The sequence below is a fragment of the Spinacia oleracea genome, chromosome 6 (genome assembly GCF_020520425.1).
Source record: "Spinacia oleracea cultivar Varoflay chromosome 6, BTI_SOV_V1, whole genome shotgun sequence".
NCBI lineage: Eukaryota > Viridiplantae > Streptophyta > Magnoliopsida > Caryophyllales > Amaranthaceae > Spinacia > Spinacia oleracea.
Genome location: NC_079492.1, coordinates 125127781 through 125151439, shown reverse-complemented (window position 1 = coordinate 125151439; position 23659 = coordinate 125127781). Strand labels below are relative to the sequence as shown.

Below are 23659 nucleotides of genomic sequence, written 5' to 3'. Positions count from 1 at the left end.
AAAAACTAATAATATTGCCCACTTGGTGGGAATCGAACCCGCGTTCCAAGTAAATGTGCTTACCAAGTCACTGGAACAAACCACTGAGCTATATTGTTCTTCATGCACAATTGTGCAGGGTATATTTTTTATTTTATAACTTAATTGGCTAAAGTGATATTTGGGCTTTTTCCACGGGGCCTAGGGCGACGGCCCCTTATGCCCTACCCTAAGGCCGGCCCTGAGTCTAAGTAGATTATATGAATAGTGGCAAAAGTTCAAACGTTGCGAGTATTAAAAGACGGAGGAAGTATAGTATTACACAACATTTATTTGGTCCTATCTGAAGAATACGGAGGATATGACTACGTGAATGGCACTTTCATATTAGGGTCAAGTTTTTTATAATCTCTGGTTGGATTTTTAAGACGGTGAAATTACATGTTATAATGTGCAAGTAAAAAATACTTTTATACAGTATATACAAGAAACAAGTTGATAATTGTTTTATTTCCTTAACAAGACTCGACCATTAAGTCTTTTTTTTATTTTTTTGACAACAGACCATTAAGTCTTGTTATTGCTTATACAATTGATTGTAAAGGCACATGTAACTATGTAAGCAATCTTGTAATTGCCAACTAATCCTACCGGCCACCATTCTAATTTGAAAATTTATGTTACTCCTCCGTCTCTTTTTTTCTTTACGTTTTTCTTTTTGGCTGTTTCAAAATGTTATTTACATTCCCTCTTATATTATCACATAAATGCTTTAATATTCTATCAAAATTTGTATCCAATTATTATTTTAACCAATTAAATCCATTGAGCCGTTTAATCTCTCACACTTTTTCATTGGGACATTGATTTTTTCTCATTTTCCAATATTAGAATTTTGATAAACGTGAAAACATTATAAATGAACCTAAGTTGTCTTGTTTAAATAAAAAATATAGAGGAATATCAATGCACATTAATTAGTCGTTAAAACGCGTGCAAAATATCAAACGTAAAAAACAAAAAGAGACGGAGGGAATAGTAGATACACCTTCCAACTTATTAAGGTAAATAAATCCAAATACTCTACATCCGAACAAAATATCAATAGTGATAGATGTCAACTGAATAAATTGGCCGGTTAAGTCGGGAATATTATTCAAGACTTGTGATCATATTTCGTGTACATCATTTCCCGTGCGGCTCTTTTCACACAATGAATAATGCTAGTGGTTGAGTTATGAACTCATGATAATCACCGAATAATAAAAAGTAATCTCGGCTTTAGCTATACATGCGGCCTATAAATGTAAGCTTTTCAAAGCCATAAAAAATGGTTTTGGATTTCTAGAGTTCTAAAATAACTCTACAAGGTAGAGTTTGAGCAATATCAACCATTGAATGAAAAATCAACGGCTCATATATTATCTTTCCAAAATCTCCCCTATTTTTTTTCATAAATATCCACCCCTTATTTTCCTTCCCACTAATACAAGCCATTGATTTTAAAATGTATGGTTTAGATACAATTCTACCTTGTAGAGTTTTATTAAAACTCTAGAGGATCCGAACTCACAAAAAATTGTAGATTTCCAAATCCATTTGGCTTACAAAATAGTAACTAGCTGTGAGTTGTAGTGGCCTCTTGGAGCAATTCTCTTCATCCCGTCTCTCTTTTGGTATGTATATACTTGTTACAACTTTAACTAAATTATAGTCATTTTCTTGGATCATTTTTTTCAATATAAAAAAAAGAACACGAGTCAGAGCTACGCTATTTGAAGTAGAGTATTATAGGTTGTTTGATCTTTTTGATTGGTCTCAATATCAAGTCATAACAATAAGAAACACTAGATGGGCTAAAAGAGACATTGTGCATGGCCGTCCAATGGTTATAAAAGCGGGGCAAAATTCCACCGATAGTAATAATGAAGATAAGAAAAAATTGAGGGAGAAGGAAAAGGAACTAGAGGAGGAGAAGCGTAAGCATGAAAGGGAGTTAGTGGAGGCAAAGAGCGAAAAGGAGAAAGAATTGAGGGAGAAAGAAAAGGAATTAGAGGAGGAGAAGCGTAAGCATGAAGGGGAGTTAGCCGAGGAAAAGAGCGAAAAGGAGAAAAAATTGAGGGAGAAAGAAAAGGAATTAGAGGAGGAGAAGCGTAAGCATGAAGGGGAGTTAGCTGAGGCAAAGAGCGAAAAGGAGAAAGAATTGGGGGAAAAAGAAAAGGAATTAGAGGAGGAGAAGCGTAAGCATGAAGGGGAGTTAGCTGAGGCAAAGAGAGAAAAGTAGAAAGAATTGAATAAGAAACAAGAAGAGATAGACAAATTAGTGAAAGAGGGGTTGGAAAGGGAAAATGAGCGTAAACGGGAAGAAGACTTGAACAAGAAGATGCGAGAGGAGATAGTTGATTTGAAGCGTAAGTACAAGGAGGAGTTGGCAGATGAGGAGCGTGAAAAGAAACAAGAGTTAGAGAAGAAACAAGAGAACATAGATGAACTAAAGCGTAAGCATAAGGAGGAGTTAGGAGTGATAGAGAAAAGAAACAAGGAAGAATTGACAAAGAAAGAGGAGGAGTACGTAGAAGATCATGAGAAGGAGTTTAAATTATATGTATATGTGAGGAATAATTTAGAAAGTTATGTGATTGCAGATTTTTACAACAATATGGTGCAGAAGTTGCAAAAAATCTTTCCTCCTTCAAAACTTATCTTTGAGCGGAGCACTAGTGTCCGTCAAGATACATGGCCTCCAGTTAGGGTAGGCCAATCTCCTTTTACATATGTGCCTTTAGCACCAATCTAGTCAGAAATTAAAGATATAGGTGTATCATATGTTGATCCTAATATCCCAATGTCTTTTGATCGTAACAATTGGCGAGTTCTTCATGTCGCAGAGGCAAGAAGTTATCCACTGAGTAGAGGTTTTCAAGTATACCAAAGACATATAGCATATTATGACAGAACTAAGTATCGAGTGGATGCCTACGTTGGTGGTACACACAATAAATACAAGGAATCAATTCCGACTCTATGTTCTAATGAACACATGCGTGCCATACAATATCATGAAATAGCACATATTCTTGGTGTTGGCGTTAGGGTGTGTTTTTATGCTTACACAGTCTGAATCCTGAAAACTGCCAACTTTGTAACAAAATCCTTGTTATTTAATTTTCTTGCCGTATTGTTAAAGATTTGAAGGATGTTGAACCAATATGGTTTTGATAATGACAAACTAAAGTAATTAACTAATGTGGTTTTCAGGTTGTATGTGTGCAAGGATCATTAATAAATAGTTGTGCCCAAGTCATCAATAATAGAGATTACTGGAAGTTGATGATTGTGAGATGCTTATAACAAAGAATCATAAAATCCAGAGCTGAAATTGCAAAGCAATTCCTAAGGATGAAATCTAGATAATTTGGGAGTTATAAAGTTCTTGTGGAAGAACTGGAACTCCAGATAAGCTAGAGGAACTCCGAATGAGAAGCAGCAGTTCCTGAGTGGAAATTCGAAGAGAAGAATTCTGGAGTGTATGAGTTTACATTTCGAACTTCAATGTAAAGGAACTCATGTTGAGGAGCAACCATTGTTCCTGAGGAGCAACCGTTGTTCCTGAGGAGCACTTGTTCCTGAGGAACAACCAAATATGCGGAGCACTTGTTCCCGAGGAACAACCAACATGCGGAGCAGCATGGAACATGAAGACAAGAGATAAGAGTTTATTTTGTAGGATTCATGTAAGTATTTGGAAACATGAAAGGTAACGGAACAAGGTGTCAGGAGGAACTCGTGGAAATCGTGTTAGTGAACTCGTGTCTAGGAACTTGGTCTGCATCCTAAATATAACGTCTGTATGCATTAATCTAATTGTCAGTTAATTACTTAGAATATAAACGTGTATTTAGGATAATCTATTTAAGAGTTTTAATTTGATTAAAATTCTTAATGAGATAAATAAGGTAATTGATTAAGTCTAGGATTCTTAATAAGATAAATAAGGTAATTGATTAAGTCTAGGATTCTTAATAAGATAATATGTTTTATATTTTGGAAATCATTAATTAATTAATTAGAGTCCTATTCATTTGGGTATCTTGGAATTAATTAATTAATTAAATAATAGTCCTATTAATTTGGGTATCCTGGGTAGTCAAATATTAATTTACGTTCATGAGTATATTAATTACGTAGGTTCCTATTAACTTGGGAATCCTATGACATCAGTTAATAAATCACGTTTAATATAACTGACATTTAGTGGGTTTGTTTTAGGAACATAGGATCATGCCTAGTAACTAGGATGCACTACTTGGTATTTACTTGCTCCCCAATCATAAATAATCACATTATACTCCACGTTCATATATTACGTTCAACAGTTATTGGGTTAGTGGTTGTGCTTGTTTCCCAAGTAAAGAATCATGGAGTAGTGGCCAAGGCATTCTTGAATGCTATAAAAGGATGCATCATCAGTCATTCTAAAGAGTCTGACTCTAGCAGTCTTTCCAGTATGTCTGGTTTAAGAGGAAAAATGTTTTAAAATAAATATGTTTTGTTTTCCACGTTTGAGTCAGTCTATTAGTTCCAAGTTCCTATGAGTGACTTGTTTCTCTTTGTTCTTTCACCTGATACATACTAGAGGGATACTAATCAATTATCAATCATCTATATTTTGAGAGTTGGTTAAGGGTTGAGTGAGCTCTTGTAATGGGGCATTGGCCAAGGGTTTGAGTGAATTATTGTATCAAGTTTTGGGCAGGAACTTGAGTGAGTTCCTGATGTGTATGGGGTAGGAACTTGAGTGAGTTTATGTTGTATTTGGGAAGGCTTTGAGTGAAGTCTATAAGAGAGAAACAGGGAAGCTTTGAGTGAAGCAAAAGAGTCAAGAGAGAATTCTAGGGAAGTCAGTGAGAGCGTAGTTGTTTGAGGAACAACTATTGGGAACTTGAGTTCGTAGAGGAACTCAAGTAATGCTCGAGTTCCTTATAAGTTTGTAACAGAGTAGTTGCCCTATAGTGAAAAGAGTTTGAGTTGAAATCCCTAGTGGGTCGAGGTTTTCTTTCTAGTTGGGTCTAGAAATTTTCCTCGTAAAATCTCTCTTGCATTGTTTTTCTACTTGGTTTAAGTTCCTTTATAATTCGGCTAAAATTGGCTAGCAAGATCCATATTACCATTCACCCCCCCTCTTGTAGTGTTCCATCCGAATAACAGTTGGTCTCAGAGCAGGAACTTGCTGATAAGCAGACAACTCTGCTGAGTTAAGTTCCTGGAAGGAGGAACAATTACAAGAAACTTGACGAAAGGAACTCGATCCTACATATTCAAAGGAACAAGGGAGATCTGAATTTCATTGTTAAATAAAAGCCAGTCAAGGTGTAACAGACGATCTTCTAAGGTAAATATATATTCCTTTAGACCTTCTTTGTGTGCATACATTAATTTATTGCGTGTTCCTTGCATTGTTTCTAATGGAACTACTATTTTATTTTGATTTAAAATCGAATTTGAAAAATCTAAAATCTATTTGTAATAGACGAATTTTCAATTTATTTTTTCAAGCTACATTACATTAATATTGTTTCAAGGAAACGACTTTTGAGAAAATGCATACAAGAATTTGTGGAACTTGAAATTATTATTTTTAGGCAAAGTTACATATTGCATATTTTATTTTCCTCCTAAGAAAAATTGTTTTTTATATGCTTCATGAATGTTCATATAATTTATATGTATATATGCATATTGTATATTTGTAGTAGTAGTTGTGTTAATTATATTCTTAACAGTCATTACTGACAAGAAGGCATCCAAATCATGTTGGGTTCCACAACTAAGAAAATGGTACATGAACAGTTAAATGTGACACTAATGTGTCAAAGGATCAACGTACTAGTTTCATTCCTCGTTCTTATGAAATTAAGTTCCACATGCATTGAGGAACTCGCTGGATCATTGATGACCCAATGATACTTAGAAACTCACGAGGGTGCAACATTTAGATGACACATTACATCAGCACCTCACATGGGAACAATGATCAAAATTCGAAGAGGAACTTTCGGATAAAGAACGTAACACCTCAAGATTCTCAATTATATTTAACGGAAAATTATGACTTTGAGTTGAATATGAGGTATGTTTCTTTTTAACAGTCTATTATTTATTTTAATATGGAACCTAAGAAAAGTAGTGTTCCTTGATTTAAAAACTAGACTATATGAATGCCTAAGTGAGAGGGAACAACGCATGGCACTAGCTGTTCCTAGTGATTCATTAGCAATATATTTTATTTTCTCACTAAAAGGCTTATTAATAATGTAGGAAAATCTTATATAAGTTTGAAATTCGTCGAATCTTCCTTGAATTTCCCTTAAGACTCATGGAATTGTGTATTATACATGTAGAGTTTATGTGATTATTCTTCCTTATAAAATTGACACTACAATTTTTCTATGTCTTGTACGTAGTCATGAGCTGAAATTGAATTAAGGACTCACCGATGTCTTTGTAATATTACCCTTAGTTTTCAAACTGCTTATGCGTTAATAAAAGGAAAAAGAAGCAAAAAGTGAAGTTCCATTTTCTTATGGAACAAAACAAGTTTTTTTGTTCGAATCATGTGCACTCTTAAGAATGTCCAAATCCTGTAAATGTGTGATAATTTATTTCTTCCATTGATATCCACCAATTAAACTCTTGTTCCTCACAAAAATATTTCCTACACTTTTCCTACCGTATCTCTATAACATATTAGAGATCACAAAATCAATTCATATCACAGATTTATTTCTTTTTCTTTTCAAAAACATTCTCAAAAATTCATCGCTATATAAAAATTCTCTACTAAATATTCCTCCTTTGTCACTTAAATGATGTAGCAATTGTTGAGGGGGAACTAATGAGGAAGGTGATTAATAGAGCTGTCATGTATAATTTTGAAAGGAAAATTAAAGGAGATGAAAAAAAAAGGAGACAGAAGAACAATGAAAAAAAGAGGGGAATAAAAGGAGACTTGTGTGAAGGAAGACATAGAAGGGATAAGAAGTTCCTATAAGCAGTTAAGTTTCCAAGTTGACATACAAATGAAGCTGTTAGTGTCTCAAATAATTATCTTTCACAAATATCAAGTTCTTTAACGATTCACAAGGGAACTTACACCATAAACGAATGTTCCTACAAAAATTGAATCTATGAACTATAAAAAAGCTTCAAAGAAATTATACGAAGAAAAGGAAACTGTGTACTGCTAAAGAAGAATAGAAGAAGAAAGAGAAGGAACAACGATGTATTTTATGAGGAAGAACTTCAGTTGAAATTTCGAGAAAAAACGAGGCATGCTTGAGAAACAAGTGACAAAGGAATAAATCTATTCATCCCATTAACCTGCCTATCTCTTAATAAATTTTTCCTTCAATTATCTTTTATTTTGGAACTCATTAGACAATTGAATTTCTTTTTAACGTGTTGCACTTTGGTGAAAATGAGATTATACTTGTTGATAACTACACTTTAGCTTCTTTGGCTGGTTTATTGATGTATGCGTGAGAATGGCTAATATTACTAGATTGGCGTTTGAGGAAATTAATCTTTTCTTTTGCCTCGTGTTTGACCATTAACTATATGTTCTTGGTGGTTTGGTGTCATAATAAGTTTGCAAGATTGTTTATAAATCCTTGAAACGAAATATACTTTTTGATGATGTCAAAGGGGGAAGAGAAAATGCAAAGATACTTACTTACTAATTTTATAAGATGATTAATAGTTATTTATGTTTTACTCTCTACTAAATAATGATCTTGCTACTAAGTTCCTGTTAGTTTTTATTATTACTTTCACTAGTAGAAAAAACCCCTGTTGCAGCCCCCTTGTTGCAGCGTACATGTATAAATACGCTTCAACAACCAGTCGGTCAACGCGGGTCAAACCCTTTAAAGGGTTATCGCAGCGTACATTTTAGTTGTTCGCAGCAAATGTGTTTGTTGCAGCGTACAAAATAAAAGCCCGCAGCAACAACCCGACTTTATTGCAGCGTACATGTTATTGCCCGCTGCAACAAGTCCGCGTTTCAAAATTTTTTACTTTCCTAGGTTGCAACAAACCGCGCTCAAACGTACGTTGTTCCTTCTCTGCTAGCTCCAAGCTTTTTCCCTTAAACAAATATCCAAGCAAGCCGTCGAACTCAGCCGTCGAACTCAGCCCTGCGTCGCCGTCGAACTCAACCCTGCGTCGCCGTCGAACCCAAGCGTTGCTCAGCCCTGCGTCGCTGTCTTCGCCGGTGTGTGGTGTTCTCGCCTCATCTCCCCCATCCCGTTCAATTCTCGCGTGGCCTGTCACTGAAAGATATATTCTTGGTCGGCCGGGGGTTCAGCATCTCCCCGTCGCGTCGTGGTTCCGGTGGTTGCTCGGCGTCGTGGTTCCGGTGGTTTCGGTATGGTGTGTTCAATTTTTATTTTCGTTTTTTATTTTCGTTTTCAGATTAGGGTTCAATTTTAGCTTTTGATTTTCGTTTTCAGATTAGGGTTCAATTTTAGGTTTTTCATAACAACGCTGATGGCGGCTCAGCTGGTGATTCTTGTGAACTCTTCAATACATAGATAATGATTAACAATATCATGGTGCTCCAATGTGCACTTGTAGATTTTAATTCTTTTGTTTTCAGGTACATTATTCAAATATCTTGATAATTGTATAACTCCTTCTGGGAAGCGACTTTTGAGGAGTTGGATTTGTCACCCATTGAAGGACGTTGAGGAAATCAATAATAGACTTAATGTGGTCGAGGCCTTAATTACGCGTTCAGAAATCATGTTAATTGTGGCACAATATCTGCGCAAGATTCCAGACTTAGAAAGGTTGCTTGCCAAGGTTAAAGCTATGGTTCATTCGCAAGCTATACTCACTATGCCGCTGGTAGGAAAGAAAACATTGAAACAAAGGGTAAGGGTACTTCTGTTATGTTTTAATAGCACCATTGCGAATGAATTCTTGCATTTCGAGATTCTTGGCTTTGTTAAACTTACCTGTATTTATCTCTTCAACAACACTGTTGTTTCTGAGCTGATGTTTCTGTCAGGTAAACATAAATACTATAACATGAAGAAATAACTGAAGTTGTCATATTGAGTTTGTAGAAGGTGTCCTCAGTTCACCAAATGATGAATTTTTCCATTTCACCTTTAAGTTTAGAGTTTTTTGTGAAGCTGTAAGGGCTCCAATTCTTTTTTCCTGAAATTCGGGGTGTGTATTAAGGATCTTCGAAATTGGTGTAAGTGGCTTATTGTGGTGGAAGGATTGATCAGATAATTCGTGAAATCAAATTGATTTTGATCAATGCTTTCCAGATAGTTGAGCATTCTGTTTTCTGAAATTGGCACATCACCTTGTCAGTTTGTTAAATACTCCGTATTTCATAGTTGTATGTAATCTAGAATGTTTGACCATGGTCTTTAATTGGTTTACAAATATATCAGTATGTAACCATAGTTTGTAGTTTTGTACTGGCATTATTATGTAGCCAGTTCTCAGCATTCTATCATTGAATGTTTAGTACCTTAAGTCTTCAGGATATAATGGGCATTCTAGGGGACTAGATATGTTAATTGAGAATAGTGAGCTTATAAATTATAGAGTAAAGAAAAGATTCTCTACAATAATTTCCCTTTTCATGGCAATTTTTAAAAATATGATTCACTAAACAAAATCTTCATTGAAACGGATTGAACCTTTTATCTGGTACACAGCCGGCTTCTGTCTTACTCAAGTGGCTGATTGGCAAAGTGTGTCATTAACTTTCTTGAAGCAGTATTATGGCTGATCAATTATTCATCATGCGTAATTTTTAAAGGCTTTATATTTGAGATGATGCAGGTGAAAGTATTTGGATCGATTGTAAAAGGTTTTCGAATTGGGATGAACTTACTTATTTTGCTACACAATGACGAGCATCTCATGTCGTTGCTATCAAAAGTCCTGGACATCCCGCAGCTTAGTGAGCATAATGCCCTTAGTGAGTTTCTTAGCCAGTTTGAAGCGGCTATTGACAGTGACTTCCCCAAATATCAGGTCAGCTTCTTTCAGATTGCTGCATATGATTATTTTGAAAATTTTGCTTTAGGTGCTTGAGCCATGAAAAACAAGAATGGTCTCCAAAATGCTTGCCTGCTTTAAGTTTAGAAATATTCCAATTTTGCAATACCTATGCCATCATCATACATATAGCAGAACAAGTCACCTTGACTGCTATGCTTCCTCAGGAATTTCATAATGCATAATATATCTTGTCTATTTGCCTGAAATCAGTTCTGTTCATATATCTTTAGGGATTAATAAAAACTTTATCAAATTGTTCAGGACCATGATGCAACAGAAGCCGATGCTGAGACACTTTCTATTTTGATTGAGTTGTTTGTTGAGAAAGCTAGTCAATGGTCTCAAGTAATATTTGCCCTATGTTGCATAGATGTACTAAGATCGTTTTCTGCCATCGCAATTGATTCAAGTGGATCTATGTGCCGGCCTTCTATTCTACCACAGTCTACTTCTAATACGGTTTGCCAAAATAGCAAAGGACCTATACTGAATATTAAAAGATTGTGGCATCCATTTTCTCTAAGAGAAAATGGAGTTCCTGTCCCAAATGATATGATACTGGGAGAGGGTACAAACGGCCATCATCCCCGGACTCTGCTGTTGACTGGACCAAACATGGGGGGAAAATCAACTCTCTTGCGTGCTGCCTGTCTAGCAGTTATATTGGCACAGGTTCTTTTTTCTTCTTCTTTTGAATAGAGAAAAAGACTGCCTATATTCAATCTATTATGAGCTGTCATTTTCTGGATGGTTATACATATCTAATTTTGTTCTATGAATTTTCTTTCAGCTTGGCTGCTATGTGCCAAGTGAGATGTGTGTGCTATCAGTTGCTGACACTATTTTCACGAGGCTTGGTGCAACTGATCGGATTATGACCGGTGAAAGTAAGTTTCACAATAGCCTTTTCCACTAATTTCCTGGATTTAGAGTCCCGGGTGCAATTAGATATAAGTTGGATTGGATTCTGTTATTTAATGATCCAAATAAGTCACAAGCCATGAGCCAAAGTGCCCTTTTTTTTGGGTTGAAGCCTAAGTGCCCTAAGAAGTCGTCTCTTGTAGCTAAATTAGTTGTCTTGACCAAAATGGACTGCTAAGCAGATAATATAATACCCCCCAAAACCTAAACAATGCACCACTTCTTTCACCTGTGCTGTGGATGACATGAATATGAATTTTCCTTGTATTTTAATATAATAAGTTCTTTTGCATAAAAACAAATTTTGTTTTCCTTTTGTGATAAAGTTTTCTGTTTACCCAACGAGCCATAAATGTGCATAAATAGGTTGGAATGAGTTTTAGAAACTTAAAACTATGCATATTAGTCATGTAATAAGAATGAAATGAGTCATTAGGTTCTTTAGTTCAAAGTTGGGAGCGAAAATGTCATTTTAGCTCTATATATGACCTATAACGACCCAACGAGCCATAAATGTGCATAAATAGGTTGGAATGAGTTTTAGAAACTTAAAACTATGCATATTAGTCATGTAATAAGAATAAAATGAGTCATTAGGTTCTTTAGTTCAAAGTTGGGAGCGAAAATGTCATTTTAGCTCTATATATGACCTATAACGACCCAACGAGCCATAAATGTGCATAAATAGGTTGGAATGAGTTTTAGAAACTTAAAACTATGCATATTAGTCATGTAATAGGATTAAAATGAGTGTTTAGGTTCTTTAGTTCAAAGTTGGGAGCGAAAATGTCATTTTAGCTCTATATATGACCTATAACGACCCAACGAGCCATAAATGTGATGGACCTACGTAGAGGTTATACAGAAATCATTGGAATTTATATGTGATGGACCTACGTAGAGGTTATGTATATATTTTCGATTCTGCTAGAGATCCACGTCGAACAGATTATGCATGGGGAATCTTGAGTTTGTAAGTTCTTTTGCTTACAAATTACATTAGTCTTTAAGAAACCTAAGCCAAAATCATATTCATGAGTACCCATGTTTCGTTAATTTTCTAGGGCATACCAAGTGTACAAGTGCAATGGTGGGCATTGTCCGAATAAAACGAGTTTTAAGTCGTGTAAACCCATTCATATAGAGGTATAACATGTTTCTTAATTAGCTTTTTGCTTTGTTTTTATTAACTATTGGCCTTGCAAGATAAAGTATTATGTTTCTTAATCAGTGTGCTCAACAAATCGGCGGAACTGAGTGTGGCTATTACGTTATGAAGTTCATGTTAGAGATAGTCACGTTACAACATGACTATGAAGGCCGGCTAGATGAGGTAAGTAACTAATTGATTCGTATTCTAGACTATTAATACATTGTCATTAGTTGCTTGAATGTTAAAATGCGACATTTCATTTGCATTTAATCGATCTAATGCTCCATCAAATTTTTGTTTTTGTAAGGTCTATACTCCGAGGACTGCGCCTTATGCTAGTGAGGAAATTGATGTGGTTCGTGAGCAATGGGCGAAGTTTTTTACCACCAAGTATTTATTATTGACCTGAGGGCGCTTGATCGTGTTGGTTTAGATGTTATAGAACAATCTTTTATGTTAAAATGTATGCGTACGTTGAAATTGGAACGTAAATATATTTAAATGTATCGGTATGTGCACTTTTGGTTTTGGGATATATACAAAACTCCAGTTGTTGTTTTTATATTTGTTATACATGTTGCGTTATTCTATTATTGTTTTGACAGGTTTCTATATTTGGTGCAAGGCACTCTAGGTATCCCTAAACAAAATTAGAATTTTCCCGCCAAAAGTGCTTTGTTGAAGCGTACATATATGTTGTACGCTGCAACAAGGGAAAAAAATTTCGCAAAAATTCAGACTTGTTGCAGCGTACAAATAAATGTACGCTGCAAAAAGTTGAGTCTTTTGCAGCGTACATATATATGTACGCTGCAACAAGTCCAAAATTTTGCCAATTTTTTGGCACTTGTTGCAGCGTACATACATATGTACGCTGCAAAAAACACCTTTTAGCAGCGAACATTGTACGCTGCAACAAGTTCAGACTTGTTGCAGGCCCCCCAGTTGCAGCATACGATGTACGCTGCAACAGGGGTCTAAAAGCCCGCTGCAATAAGGGTTTTTTCTACTAGTGTTTGCCTTGGTTTGTCATCACCAAAAAGGGGGAAATTGTTGAACCAATATGGTTTTGATGATGACAAACTAAAGTAATTGGCTAACATGGTTTTCAAGTTGTATGTGTGCAAGGATTATTAATAAATAGTTGTGCCCAAGTCATCAATAATAGAGATTACTAGAAGTTGATGATTGTGAGATTCTTATAATAAAGAAGCATAAAATCCAGAGCTGAAATTGCAAAGCAATTCCTAAGGATGAACTTTAGATAAGCTGTGAGTTATAAAGTTCTTGCGTAAGAACTGGAACTTCAGATGAGGTAGAGGAACACCGAAAGAGAATTGAAGCAGCGGTTCCTGATGGAAATTCGAAGAGAAGAAGTCTGGAACGTATGAGTTTACATTCCGGACTTCAATGTAAAGGAACTCATGCTGAGGAGCAACCATTGTTCCTGAGGAACAACCAAATATGCGGAGCACTTGTTCCTGAGAAACAATCAACATGGAGAGCAACATGGAACATGAAGACAAGAAATAAGAGATTTATTTTCTAGGATTCATGTAAGTATGTGGAAACGTGAAAGGTAATGGAACAAGGTGTCAAAAGGAACTCGTGGAACTCGTGTCAGTGAACTCGTGTCTAGGAACTTGGTCTACATCCTAAATATAACGTCTGTATGCATTAATCTAATTGTCAGTTAACTTAGAATATAAACGTGCATTTATAATCTATTTAAGAGTTTTATTTTGATTAAAATTCATAATGAGATAAATAAGGTAATTGATTAAGTCTAGGATTCTTAATAAGATAAATAATGTATTTGATTAAGTCTAGGATTCTTAATAAGAAAATATGTTTTATATTTTGGAAATCATTAATTAATTAATTAGAGTCCTATTCATTTGGGTATCTTGGAATTAATTAATTAATTAAATAATAGTCCTATTAATTTGGGTATCCTAGGTAGTCAAATATTAATTTACGTTCATGAATAGATTAATTATGTAGGTTCCTATTAACTTGGGAATCCCATGACATCAGTTAATAAATCACGTTTAATATAACTAACATTTAGTAGGTTTTTTTTAGGACATAGGATCATGCCTAGAGTAGGATGCACTACTTGGTATTTACTTGTTCCCCAAGTATAATTAATCACATTATACTCCGCGTTCATATATCACGTTCAACAGTTAGTGGGTTAGTGGTTGTGCTTGTTTCCCAAGTAAAGAATCATGGAGTAGTGGCAAAGGCATTCTTGAATACTATAAAAGGATGCATCATCGGTCATTCTAAAGAGTCTGACTCTAGAAGTCTTTATAGTATGTCTGGTTTAAGAGGAAAAATGTTTTAAAAGAAATATGTTTTGTTTTCCACGTTCTTGAGTCAGTCTATTAGTTCCAAATTCCTATGAGTGCCTTGTTCCTCTTTGTTCTTTCACGTGATACATACTAGAGGGATACTAATCAATTATCAATCATCTATATTTTGAGAGTTGGTTAAGGGTTGAGTGAGCTCTTGTAATGGGGCATTGGTTAAGGGTTTGAGTGAATTCTTGTATCATATTTTGGGCAGGAACTTGAGTGAGTGCCTGATGTGTATGGGGTAGGAACATGAGTGAGTTCCTGTTGTATTTGGGTAGGCTTTGAGTGAAGTCTGTAAGAGAGAAACAGGGAAGCTTTTAGTGAAGCAAAAGAGTCAAGAGAGACTTCTAGGGAAGTCAGTGAGAGCGTAGTTGTTTGAGGAACAACTATTGGGAACTTGAGTTCGTAGAGGAACTCAAGTAATGCCTGAGTTCCTTATAGGTTTGTAACAGAGTTGTTGCCCTATAGTGAAAAGAGTTTGAGTTGAAATCCCTAGTGGGTCGAGGTATTCTTTCTAGTTAATTGGGCCTAGAAAGTTTCCTCGTAAAATCTCTCTTGCTTTAAGCTCCATTATAATTCCGCAAAAATTGGCTAGCAAGATCCATATTACAATCCCCCCCCCCCCTCTTGTAGTGTTCCATCTGAATAACAAAGGCCTTAGGCCTTGGCACAAACATTTTGAAATTTGATTTATTAATTGTTTCCATTTCTTTTGTTTCTTCTTAATCTTCTTTTGTTGTAATAACATGTAATGTGTGATTGTGTCCAGTGTCCATTGTCCAGTCATGAGAAGGATCTTATTTTCCCTTTGTTTCTTATGTTTGTGGACTAAATGAGTAATTTTAAGTTATGGGTATTTGGTGAATTATGTTTCAAAATAGGGGTATTTGGTGAAATACTCCCTCCGTCCCAGATTAGTTGTTACACTTTCCTTTTTCGTCCGTCCCAGATTAGTTGTTACACTTCTAAAATAGGAATGACCCCACAATTATTATATTGTCTCTCTCTTCCCACTAAATTATTTTTTGTCCCCACACCCTCTCTCATTTAATTAAAAAAAAATACCCCACTAACTCCTATCACATCTACTTTTTCAATAAAATAACAATTGATAACCAAACAACCAATTATCACCTAAAACTTTGTGCAAAGGTAAGTGTAACAACTAATCTGGGACAGAGGGAGTATATATATTTTTTTTGCTAGGCAAGCAAGTAAAATATATTAAGAAGCAGAACCAATTTACAACCTAAACTAACTCAAAGGGAAGACAAACCAACTAGGTTGGACTCCTTCACCAAAGAGCTAGGAAAACAAACTAAACCAAAGCTTATAAGTTAGCAAACCATAAGCTATTTCTCCTACTCACTTTCTTAGGCATAACAAACAAGATTCTTTCCCTAACAGTTTGGATAATCCTACTCACCACTTGTTGCACAGTTGGAACTGAAGCAGTCCATAAACTACTGTTTCTACTTTGCCAAATGAAATAGACTGCAACTGCTAAGACTGCATACCCCACTTGCTTCCTGAATTTAGTCAATCTACTGTGTCCTGTCACTCTTATAAGCTGGTGAAGGTTACAAGAGATAGAAGAGATACTCAACCAGTCTTTAAGAGCCATGATACACCTTTTATTATAAGGACAGTCAAAGAATAAGTGGGCATGATCCTCATTAAACTGATCACATAATAAACAGGTTGCTGAAGCACAAACACCAATTCTTGCCAATTTTACAGTGGTTTGGAGCCTATCCTGCACAGCTAACCAACATATGAATCTATGCTTGAGAATGTTCAACCTATTCCACACCATAATGTCCCAATGAATTGAACCAGTGGTTTTGCACTAGTAATCTTCTCATAAACAGATTTCACAGAATAGTGAGGTATAGCAACAAACTCTGCCTGAGTGTACACCAGTTTGAGCATCTCTTTTGTAGCACAGATCCTTTTCCAATACCAGCTAGCAGAAGCTGAAGGCTGATAAGTCCACCAGTCCCCATCTTTAACATAAACAACATTTACCCATTTAATCCATACATTGTCTTTCTTGGAAGCAATGGCCCAAACATACTTTCCCATACTAGCTGTATTCCAGTTGAACACATCTCTGAAACCAAGACCACCATATTTCTTATCACAACAGGAACTGTCCCAAGAAATGTTTCTAGGCTTATGAATATAAGCCTGTCCACTCCAAAGGAAAGCTCTACAAACTTTGGTAACATTCTGCAGTACTTGCTTGGGGAGGATAAACACTTGAGCACAATACATATGAAGGCTAAGCAAGACAGAATTTATGAGCTGCATTCTAGCTGTATATGACAAAGTCCTAGAGCTCCACACTTTGATTCTAGAGATCATCCTATCCACCAAAACATCACACTGAGCTGAAGAGATTCTTTTAGCACAAATAGGCACTCCTAAGTACTTAAAAGGGAGGTTGCTCCTAGTGAAACCAGAGACCTTCACTACTCTAGTACTGTCACTTTCAGACATACCACAGCAGTAGATAGCATATTTTTGTTTATTAGCCAATTGACCAGTTGAATCAGAGAAGAGCTTAAAAGCTTGAAGCATCAGATACACAGAGGGAAAGTCACCTTTACTACACATGATAAGATCATCAGCAAAGCATAAGTGTGTGAGATTATATTAATACCTTTACATCTAGAATGATACTGGAACAAAGGGAGTTCACTCATTCTATGAAGGATTTTGGAGAGATATTCCATACATAGAACAAACAAAAGAGGAGAGATGGGATCTCCATGTCTTAAACCCCTTTCTGACTTGAAGAAGCCATGCATTGTCCCATTGAGAATTAAAGAGAACTTTGGAGTGGTCAAACATTCCATGACAAGATCCACAAACACTCCAAGAAACCCCAAGTGATCCAACATTTCCTTCAGAAAGCCCCAATCCACAGTATCATAGGCCTTCTGCAGATCAATTTTCATCATACAACTTGGCTTAGCATTTTTCCTCCCGTAATGCTTCACTAAGTCCTGTACAACCATGATATTGTGCAGAATGTATCTACCATGGACAAACCCCCCTGGTTTTCAAGAATTAGATCTGGTAAGACCTGCCTGAGTCTGCCACACAAAACTTTGGTGACACATTTATACAAAGTGTTGCAACAAGACATGGGTCTGAATTCACTCACATTCTTTGGACATTTAGTCTTTGGAATGAGAGTGATAGCTCTGTGGTTGAGCTCTTTCAGCAATCTACCTTGTTGGAGAACATCAAGGACAACAGAGATAATATCATCACCAATTATACTCCAAGTATCTTTGTAAAAATAAGAACAAAAGCCATCAGGACCTGGTGCTTTAATACCAGGAATAGAAAATAAGGCTTCCTTCACTTCAGCAGCAGTATAAGGGGCATTGAGAATGACTTTGTGAGCTTCAGTAACAAGTGGGCCTGTTTGAACAATATGTCTAAGCACAGACTTCCTATTAGGGTGAGTAGTACCCAAAAGAGCAGTGTAGTAGTTCAAGAAAGATTGGGAAACATCCGCAGGGTTATCCTTCCAATCTCCATTCATATCATATATACTGTAAACTTGATTCTGGCTATTCCTAGCCTTGATGCTCTGGTGAAAGAGAGAGGTGTTCTCACACTACTACAAAAATGGGAATAGAGAGCTGTTAAAATACACTTATAAAGCGCCTTAGAGGCGCTCTCCTGCTCAACGCTTTATAAAGTTTATATAACGGTTGGAGGAGGCGCTTTATATACCTGATTATACATTGCAGTGGTTTGAGAAAGGCGCTCTATATACCCTTCATTAAATCAATAAATGGAGAAGGAATATAGAGCGCCTATCATAATTAAGCGCTAAATAAACATTAAAATAGGTAACGGTTGCGGTAGACAACTGTGTTATATACTACCTGTATTCCATTAGCATACATGACAGTTGTGATAGGCAACCGTTCTCTAATCCTCTTTTTTTTTTTTTTTAAATAAATTTATTATGAACTAATAAATGGTAATAATTTTAACAGTTATTACGAACTAATAAATGAAATAAGGATACACAGTAATACAAAAAAAAAAAAAACATTTAAGACTTCAAATTTACATTCATGAAATTTGGATACACGGTAATACAAAAAAAAAAAAGTATTTTACATTTAAAACTTTAAATTTACAATCATGTAATTTTACTAAGTTACAAACTTACAACAATTAATTAAAATAAACAAATAAAATAAAACTCCCAGGAACATTTAGGGGAAAAAACTCCTAGGAACATTTAGGGGAAAAAACTCCTATGGCACACCCCAACTCGACCAACACCTCGAATCACCACCTTCATAACGGCCATGACCATAACAATTTAAACCTGAAATCATCGCCACGAAAAAATTTAGAACAAACGAGAAAGTGATTAATATCAAACAAATATATACTGCGTACAACATTTACTTCAATAACAAAAATGAATAGTAACCGACTATCCACTTGTTTGATAGTCTTAACATGCCTCAGTCCAAATCAGCAACTCTCAATTTCAGTAATAACTAGTTTTTGGGCCCGTTCGATGAACGAGCTGGTTATATATTGGTAGTGTAATGAAGTTTAGAAGTTATGTTGTTTTTAAGTAGGTGTTAGAAGGTGTTTAAACAAAATGACAATAATAAAACTTTACGACCTATGAAGTCTTGGTCTTTTTAATCATTACATTTTTCTACTTATGTTCATCTCCCCTGAAAAAATAGTTCCACTTTGAATCACCAATTACCACCAATAACATATTATTTGTACAAAAATCAAACAAAATTGTTATATTGTACGACTATACTCATAATATTCAATTAAGAAAAAGACTTAACAAATTCTAACTATTGAACTATACTGACAAAACTTTTCTTATAGGAGAACTAAAACTAATTGTAAGTCCCCTAACAACAAAAGTATACAAATAAATTAAATCATCTAAAAGTCTCAAAATGTTGATGACGATTTACCTACCTTTAATCATTTGCATGGAAACCATACATTATAAGATTTTCCTTCTTTGCAAAATGAATTGCAACTAATAAAGCAAGAAAAATAAACAATTAACATACTTCCAATATGCTTAAGAAAAATCAAGAATAACATGCTTAGAGAGAGAGAGAGGGGGGGGGGGGGGGGGGGGGGGAGGTGGTACTACAACTTGAATTGCATGCATGAAAATAAAAAATCGAAATGTTGAATTAAAACACCCTATAACCTCCTACCATTTCAAAAAGGATCAGTAAAAAGTTCTATTAGTAGGAGGTTAAAGTTTGAATGAACGCCACAAAAGAATGAGAGAAGATTGAATTAAATTGACATTGAAAATAATTAAGGTTGGAGAGTTAATGTGAAGATGAAGAACGGGGAAGGTTGTTTAGGCATAATCAAGTTGAGTATTGATTCTAATTTTTGGTACTCCCTCCATCGCATTTCTATAGTCATGTTTTTATTTTGAGCGTCCCAAAAAAAATAAAAAATCAAGAACAATGTACTTAGAGGGGGGGGGGGGGGGGAGGAAGTGTTACTACAACTTGAATTGCATGCATGAAAATAGACAATTGAAATGTTGAATTAAAACACCATATAATCTCCTGCCGTTTTAAACGGATCAGTCAAAAAGTCTATTAGTGAGAGGTTAAATTTTGAATGAATGCTACAAGAGAAGGGTAAAATATTTGGGGATTGAATTAAATTGACATCGAAAGTAATTAAGGCTGGAGAGTTAATGGGAAGTTGAAGAATGAGGAAGATGAATTAGGGGACGGTTGTTTAGGGCCTTTAGGCATAATAAAGTTTAGTATTCATCCTAATTTTTGGTACTCCATCCGTCCCATTTTTATAGTCCTGTTTCTATTTTGAGCGTCCCAAAATTATAGTCATGTTTCTATTTTGGCCATTAAGTTTTCCACTTTCCCATGTGCTATCACTACTACAAATCCCGTCCTTTGGGGACGCTTTTTAGACCATTTAACGACGGCAAAAAGCGTCGAGAATTCAGCCCTCGACGCTTTGCAGAAGCGACGAGAAAATTGAAGTCGAGAATTTTCTCGACGCCTTTTTTCGACGAGATTCTCGACGCTTTTTGCGGACCATATTTCAGTTTTGGCGTCGAGGCCCTCGACGCTTTTAAGCGTCCAGACTTTTTATATTGCTGTCGACAACATAGTTTTCCCGCTATGCCCACCTTTTAACTAGTTAATGTTCTCGACGCTTTAAAGCGTCGAAAAGTTTGGATTATCTACTCTTGCTAGCGTCTATAATTTTGCTGTTGGCGTGAGTTTTAATCTAAATAAGCTTTATACACGACTCCAAAAAGCGTCCACATTTGTTTGTATAAGCTTTTTTTTTTCCACGTATTCGTGTATCGCATACATGCTCTTTTTATTCCACGTACATGTTCCTGTATCGCATATATATAAGATATATACATATATAATAAAACATTATTCATCCCTATTATAAATTTAAAAATTAATAACTGCAACACAAGCTAGATCAATGAAACCTGATCAAATATTCATTAACTTACAAAATTTTAAGTAGTTAAATTTCATAGTACTTACACGTATGTTACTAACCAGAATCCATACATACATGCATCTATATCACTAACCGAAATCCTAACCAAACAGTCCTAAACAACATCATAAATCAAACCCAAGAAATTAAAACTAAAACCTAGAAAAACTAACTAGCTAGGATGTACTATATATACTAAATATATATATAGATGATCGATGGTAGTAGCTCATATGAAGCTCAACTGTCTTGGCCTTCATGCTGCTTTTGCACCTTATCACGTTGGACAACCTTCAAAGAAAAATACAATTCAAATGCAATAAGTACATAATAAGTCGGAAACCAAAACCACGAAGGAAATTAAATACAACATGAGGAGAATTCCATATAAATTGTTTAATCACGCAAATTGTTTACTTATCTTTGGACTTTAGCACTAGGGAGTCGAATAACAGCATTTGTTTCATCATATGCTAAGCTGAAGATAAAGTTATCTGGGGAAACATCGAAACAGGAAAGTTTGGTAGGAAGTCATCATGAGGTTTAGATGCAAGGCCTTAGAGATCTCCAGGAAGCATTTGAAAGTTTAGTATGATGATCTGCAGGGCACCAAGCAAGGGTCGTTTCCAACTTTCCACTACTGCTAGCAGATTTAGGACAGCAGCTATTCATCAAATGAAATGTACTAGGAAGCAGATTCTAGTGCATAAGTACTAGAGAAAGAGAGAAAGTCATTGTGTGCTTTGTATTGCATAGGGAAGGCATATAAGTTCTGTAAGGCATATAAGCTGGATTATTTTTTAAGACTCTTTTGATCTAAATAAGTTGGATTTGGTGTATCTCTTTTGTTTTATCTTGAGAATGGTAACAAACTAATAGTAGATGATTCCTCAACTGTGCAAAGAATATTATTTAAGACACTGGAAGCTAAAATGCATGTGCTGATAGACAACACGATAAATCTGGAAGTTTACAGTCAAATCTGGAGAAGGAACGTGGAACAACAATTCTTCTTTGCAGTAGAATCATACCCTAACCGCAATTCACACTAAAAAACACTACTGATCCTAACCGCAAAGAACACTAAGAAACACTACTGATCCTATTTGAAGTAACCAAACAATTCAGCACCTAACCGCAAAGAACACTAAGAAACACTACTGATCCTATTTTTCAGTTCATTGGAGAATTTTACATCTACTTTATATTTTCAAAATGTGATTGTAACAAGCATATATGTTACACCATTCATAGGAAATACAACAAGAAGTCGAACAAGAGAACACTGAAATTAGAGAAGCGTCAAATGAAAAAACAGTTCAATGAGAAGAAATTAGAATAGTTACCCTTTTGTGTGCCATTCCCAAGACTTGTTGTGCACAATCAAGAGCTTGTGTTGAAGCACTTCCTGTACGAACTTGGCCTACAAGTTGAGAAAATTGTCCAATAAGAGTTGTAAGAGCTTGTGTTGCTTTGATGTTTTCTATAACTAGATAACTTGTGGCCTATGTTATTAGGACTTTGATAAATTCACTTGGCAGGCTTTCCCATGTGTTCTTACTACTTTCAAGTATTATACAAAAATATAAATATTATTATTCCCTAGGGGCATAAATAAGTAAACAGAGAATCAAATAGCAGATTGGGAAACTGGTACTGATGTGTATGCACTAGCTAAATACAATTAAAAAGTGCCAAGCAATTTAAAGTAAAAATTGGAGAAGAAAAACAAAGAAACAAGAACTAGATTATGAGTCTATTAAGGGGAGTTGGATGAATAACAAGATGAAAGCTGAGAGTTTGACAATAATTGATTTTACAAGAAATATTTGATAGAAATAGCTGTTGAACTTGTTGAAATTGTATACAGACATTTTTATTTTGATTGATATCGAACACAGTGTAGCTAGTTCTGACTGAACTAAATTGGAAGTAGAAACATCTCAACTATCTTTTCATTTCAGCATATTGTCGACTATTCTAGAATTGTAAACTGGCCGAAAAGTTCTAAGGGTTATCATTTAAGCAAGAAGTAGTATGCTAATGATCTTTTTGGATAATATGTTAAATAGATAATGAGAGTGTGGTAATGGTACTCTAATTGTCATATTCTTGACTGCTAGTAATTAAGTTTGCAAATTTTTGGTGCTTATGTATGTCTTTCAATATTTCTGCCACTCAGTTGATCATTGACTGCCTAATTTGGTCAGAAATGACACCATAGGTTCAAAAATAGGACCAACTAATCATAATTCTGCTGGCTAGCCGTGTCAGATTAAGAATACTAGGAGCAGTAGTAAGTGAACTTACCGATGGTAATGAAAACAACTGAACAAACTGAACTAATGAAAACAACTGAACGAAACTGAACTAATGAAAACAACTGAACGAACTGCATTTAGGGGGAATGTAGTTCCAATCCTCTTTTGTACATTATGTATGCTGGTTCATTTTTATAATTGTTCCATAGACGCACGAGTACTAAATCCTAGTCACTGTTTCTCTGCATATGATTGGTGCATCGATCACTGATTCCTTCAACCCAATGAACAAAGAACATAGAAATACTCAAGGTTTAAATGTTCCGCAGACCATCTTTCATTCAGAGTTTGCTCTGAAT

The 23659-nt window shown here is 35.4% G+C and overlaps 1 protein-coding gene across 1 annotated transcript; it reads left to right on the top strand.

Moving 5' to 3' along the window:
* Positions 1-2362: 2362 nt before the first annotated feature.
* Positions 2363-11140, top strand: LOC130463574 (DNA mismatch repair protein MSH7-like). Its single transcript, XM_056832743.1, has 6 exons — positions 2363-2731; positions 8508-8541; positions 8636-8913; positions 9844-10038; positions 10327-10737; positions 10856-11140. The coding sequence occupies exons 1-6, from the start codon at positions 2363-2365 to the stop codon at positions 10979-10981; spliced, it is 1413 nt and encodes a 470-aa protein (XP_056688721.1). The 3' UTR covers positions 10982-11140.
* The last annotated feature ends 12519 nt before the right edge of the window (positions 11141-23659 follow it).

What these genes read in the sequence shown, in the direction of transcription:
- LOC130463574 (XM_056832743.1), top strand. Translation starts at nt 2,363, where the DNA reads ATGCGAGAGGAGATAGTTGATTTGAAGCGTAAGTACAAGGAGGAGTTG. An exon ending in ATACATGGCCTCCAGTTAGG is followed by an intron (nt 2,732 to 8,507) that starts GTAGGCCAATCT and finishes GTTCAATTTTAG; the next exon opens with GTTTTTCATAACAACGCTGA. An exon ending in AGAAAACATTGAAACAAAGG is followed by an intron (nt 8,914 to 9,843) that starts GTAAGGGTACTT and finishes GAGATGATGCAG; the next exon opens with GTGAAAGTATTTGGATCGAT.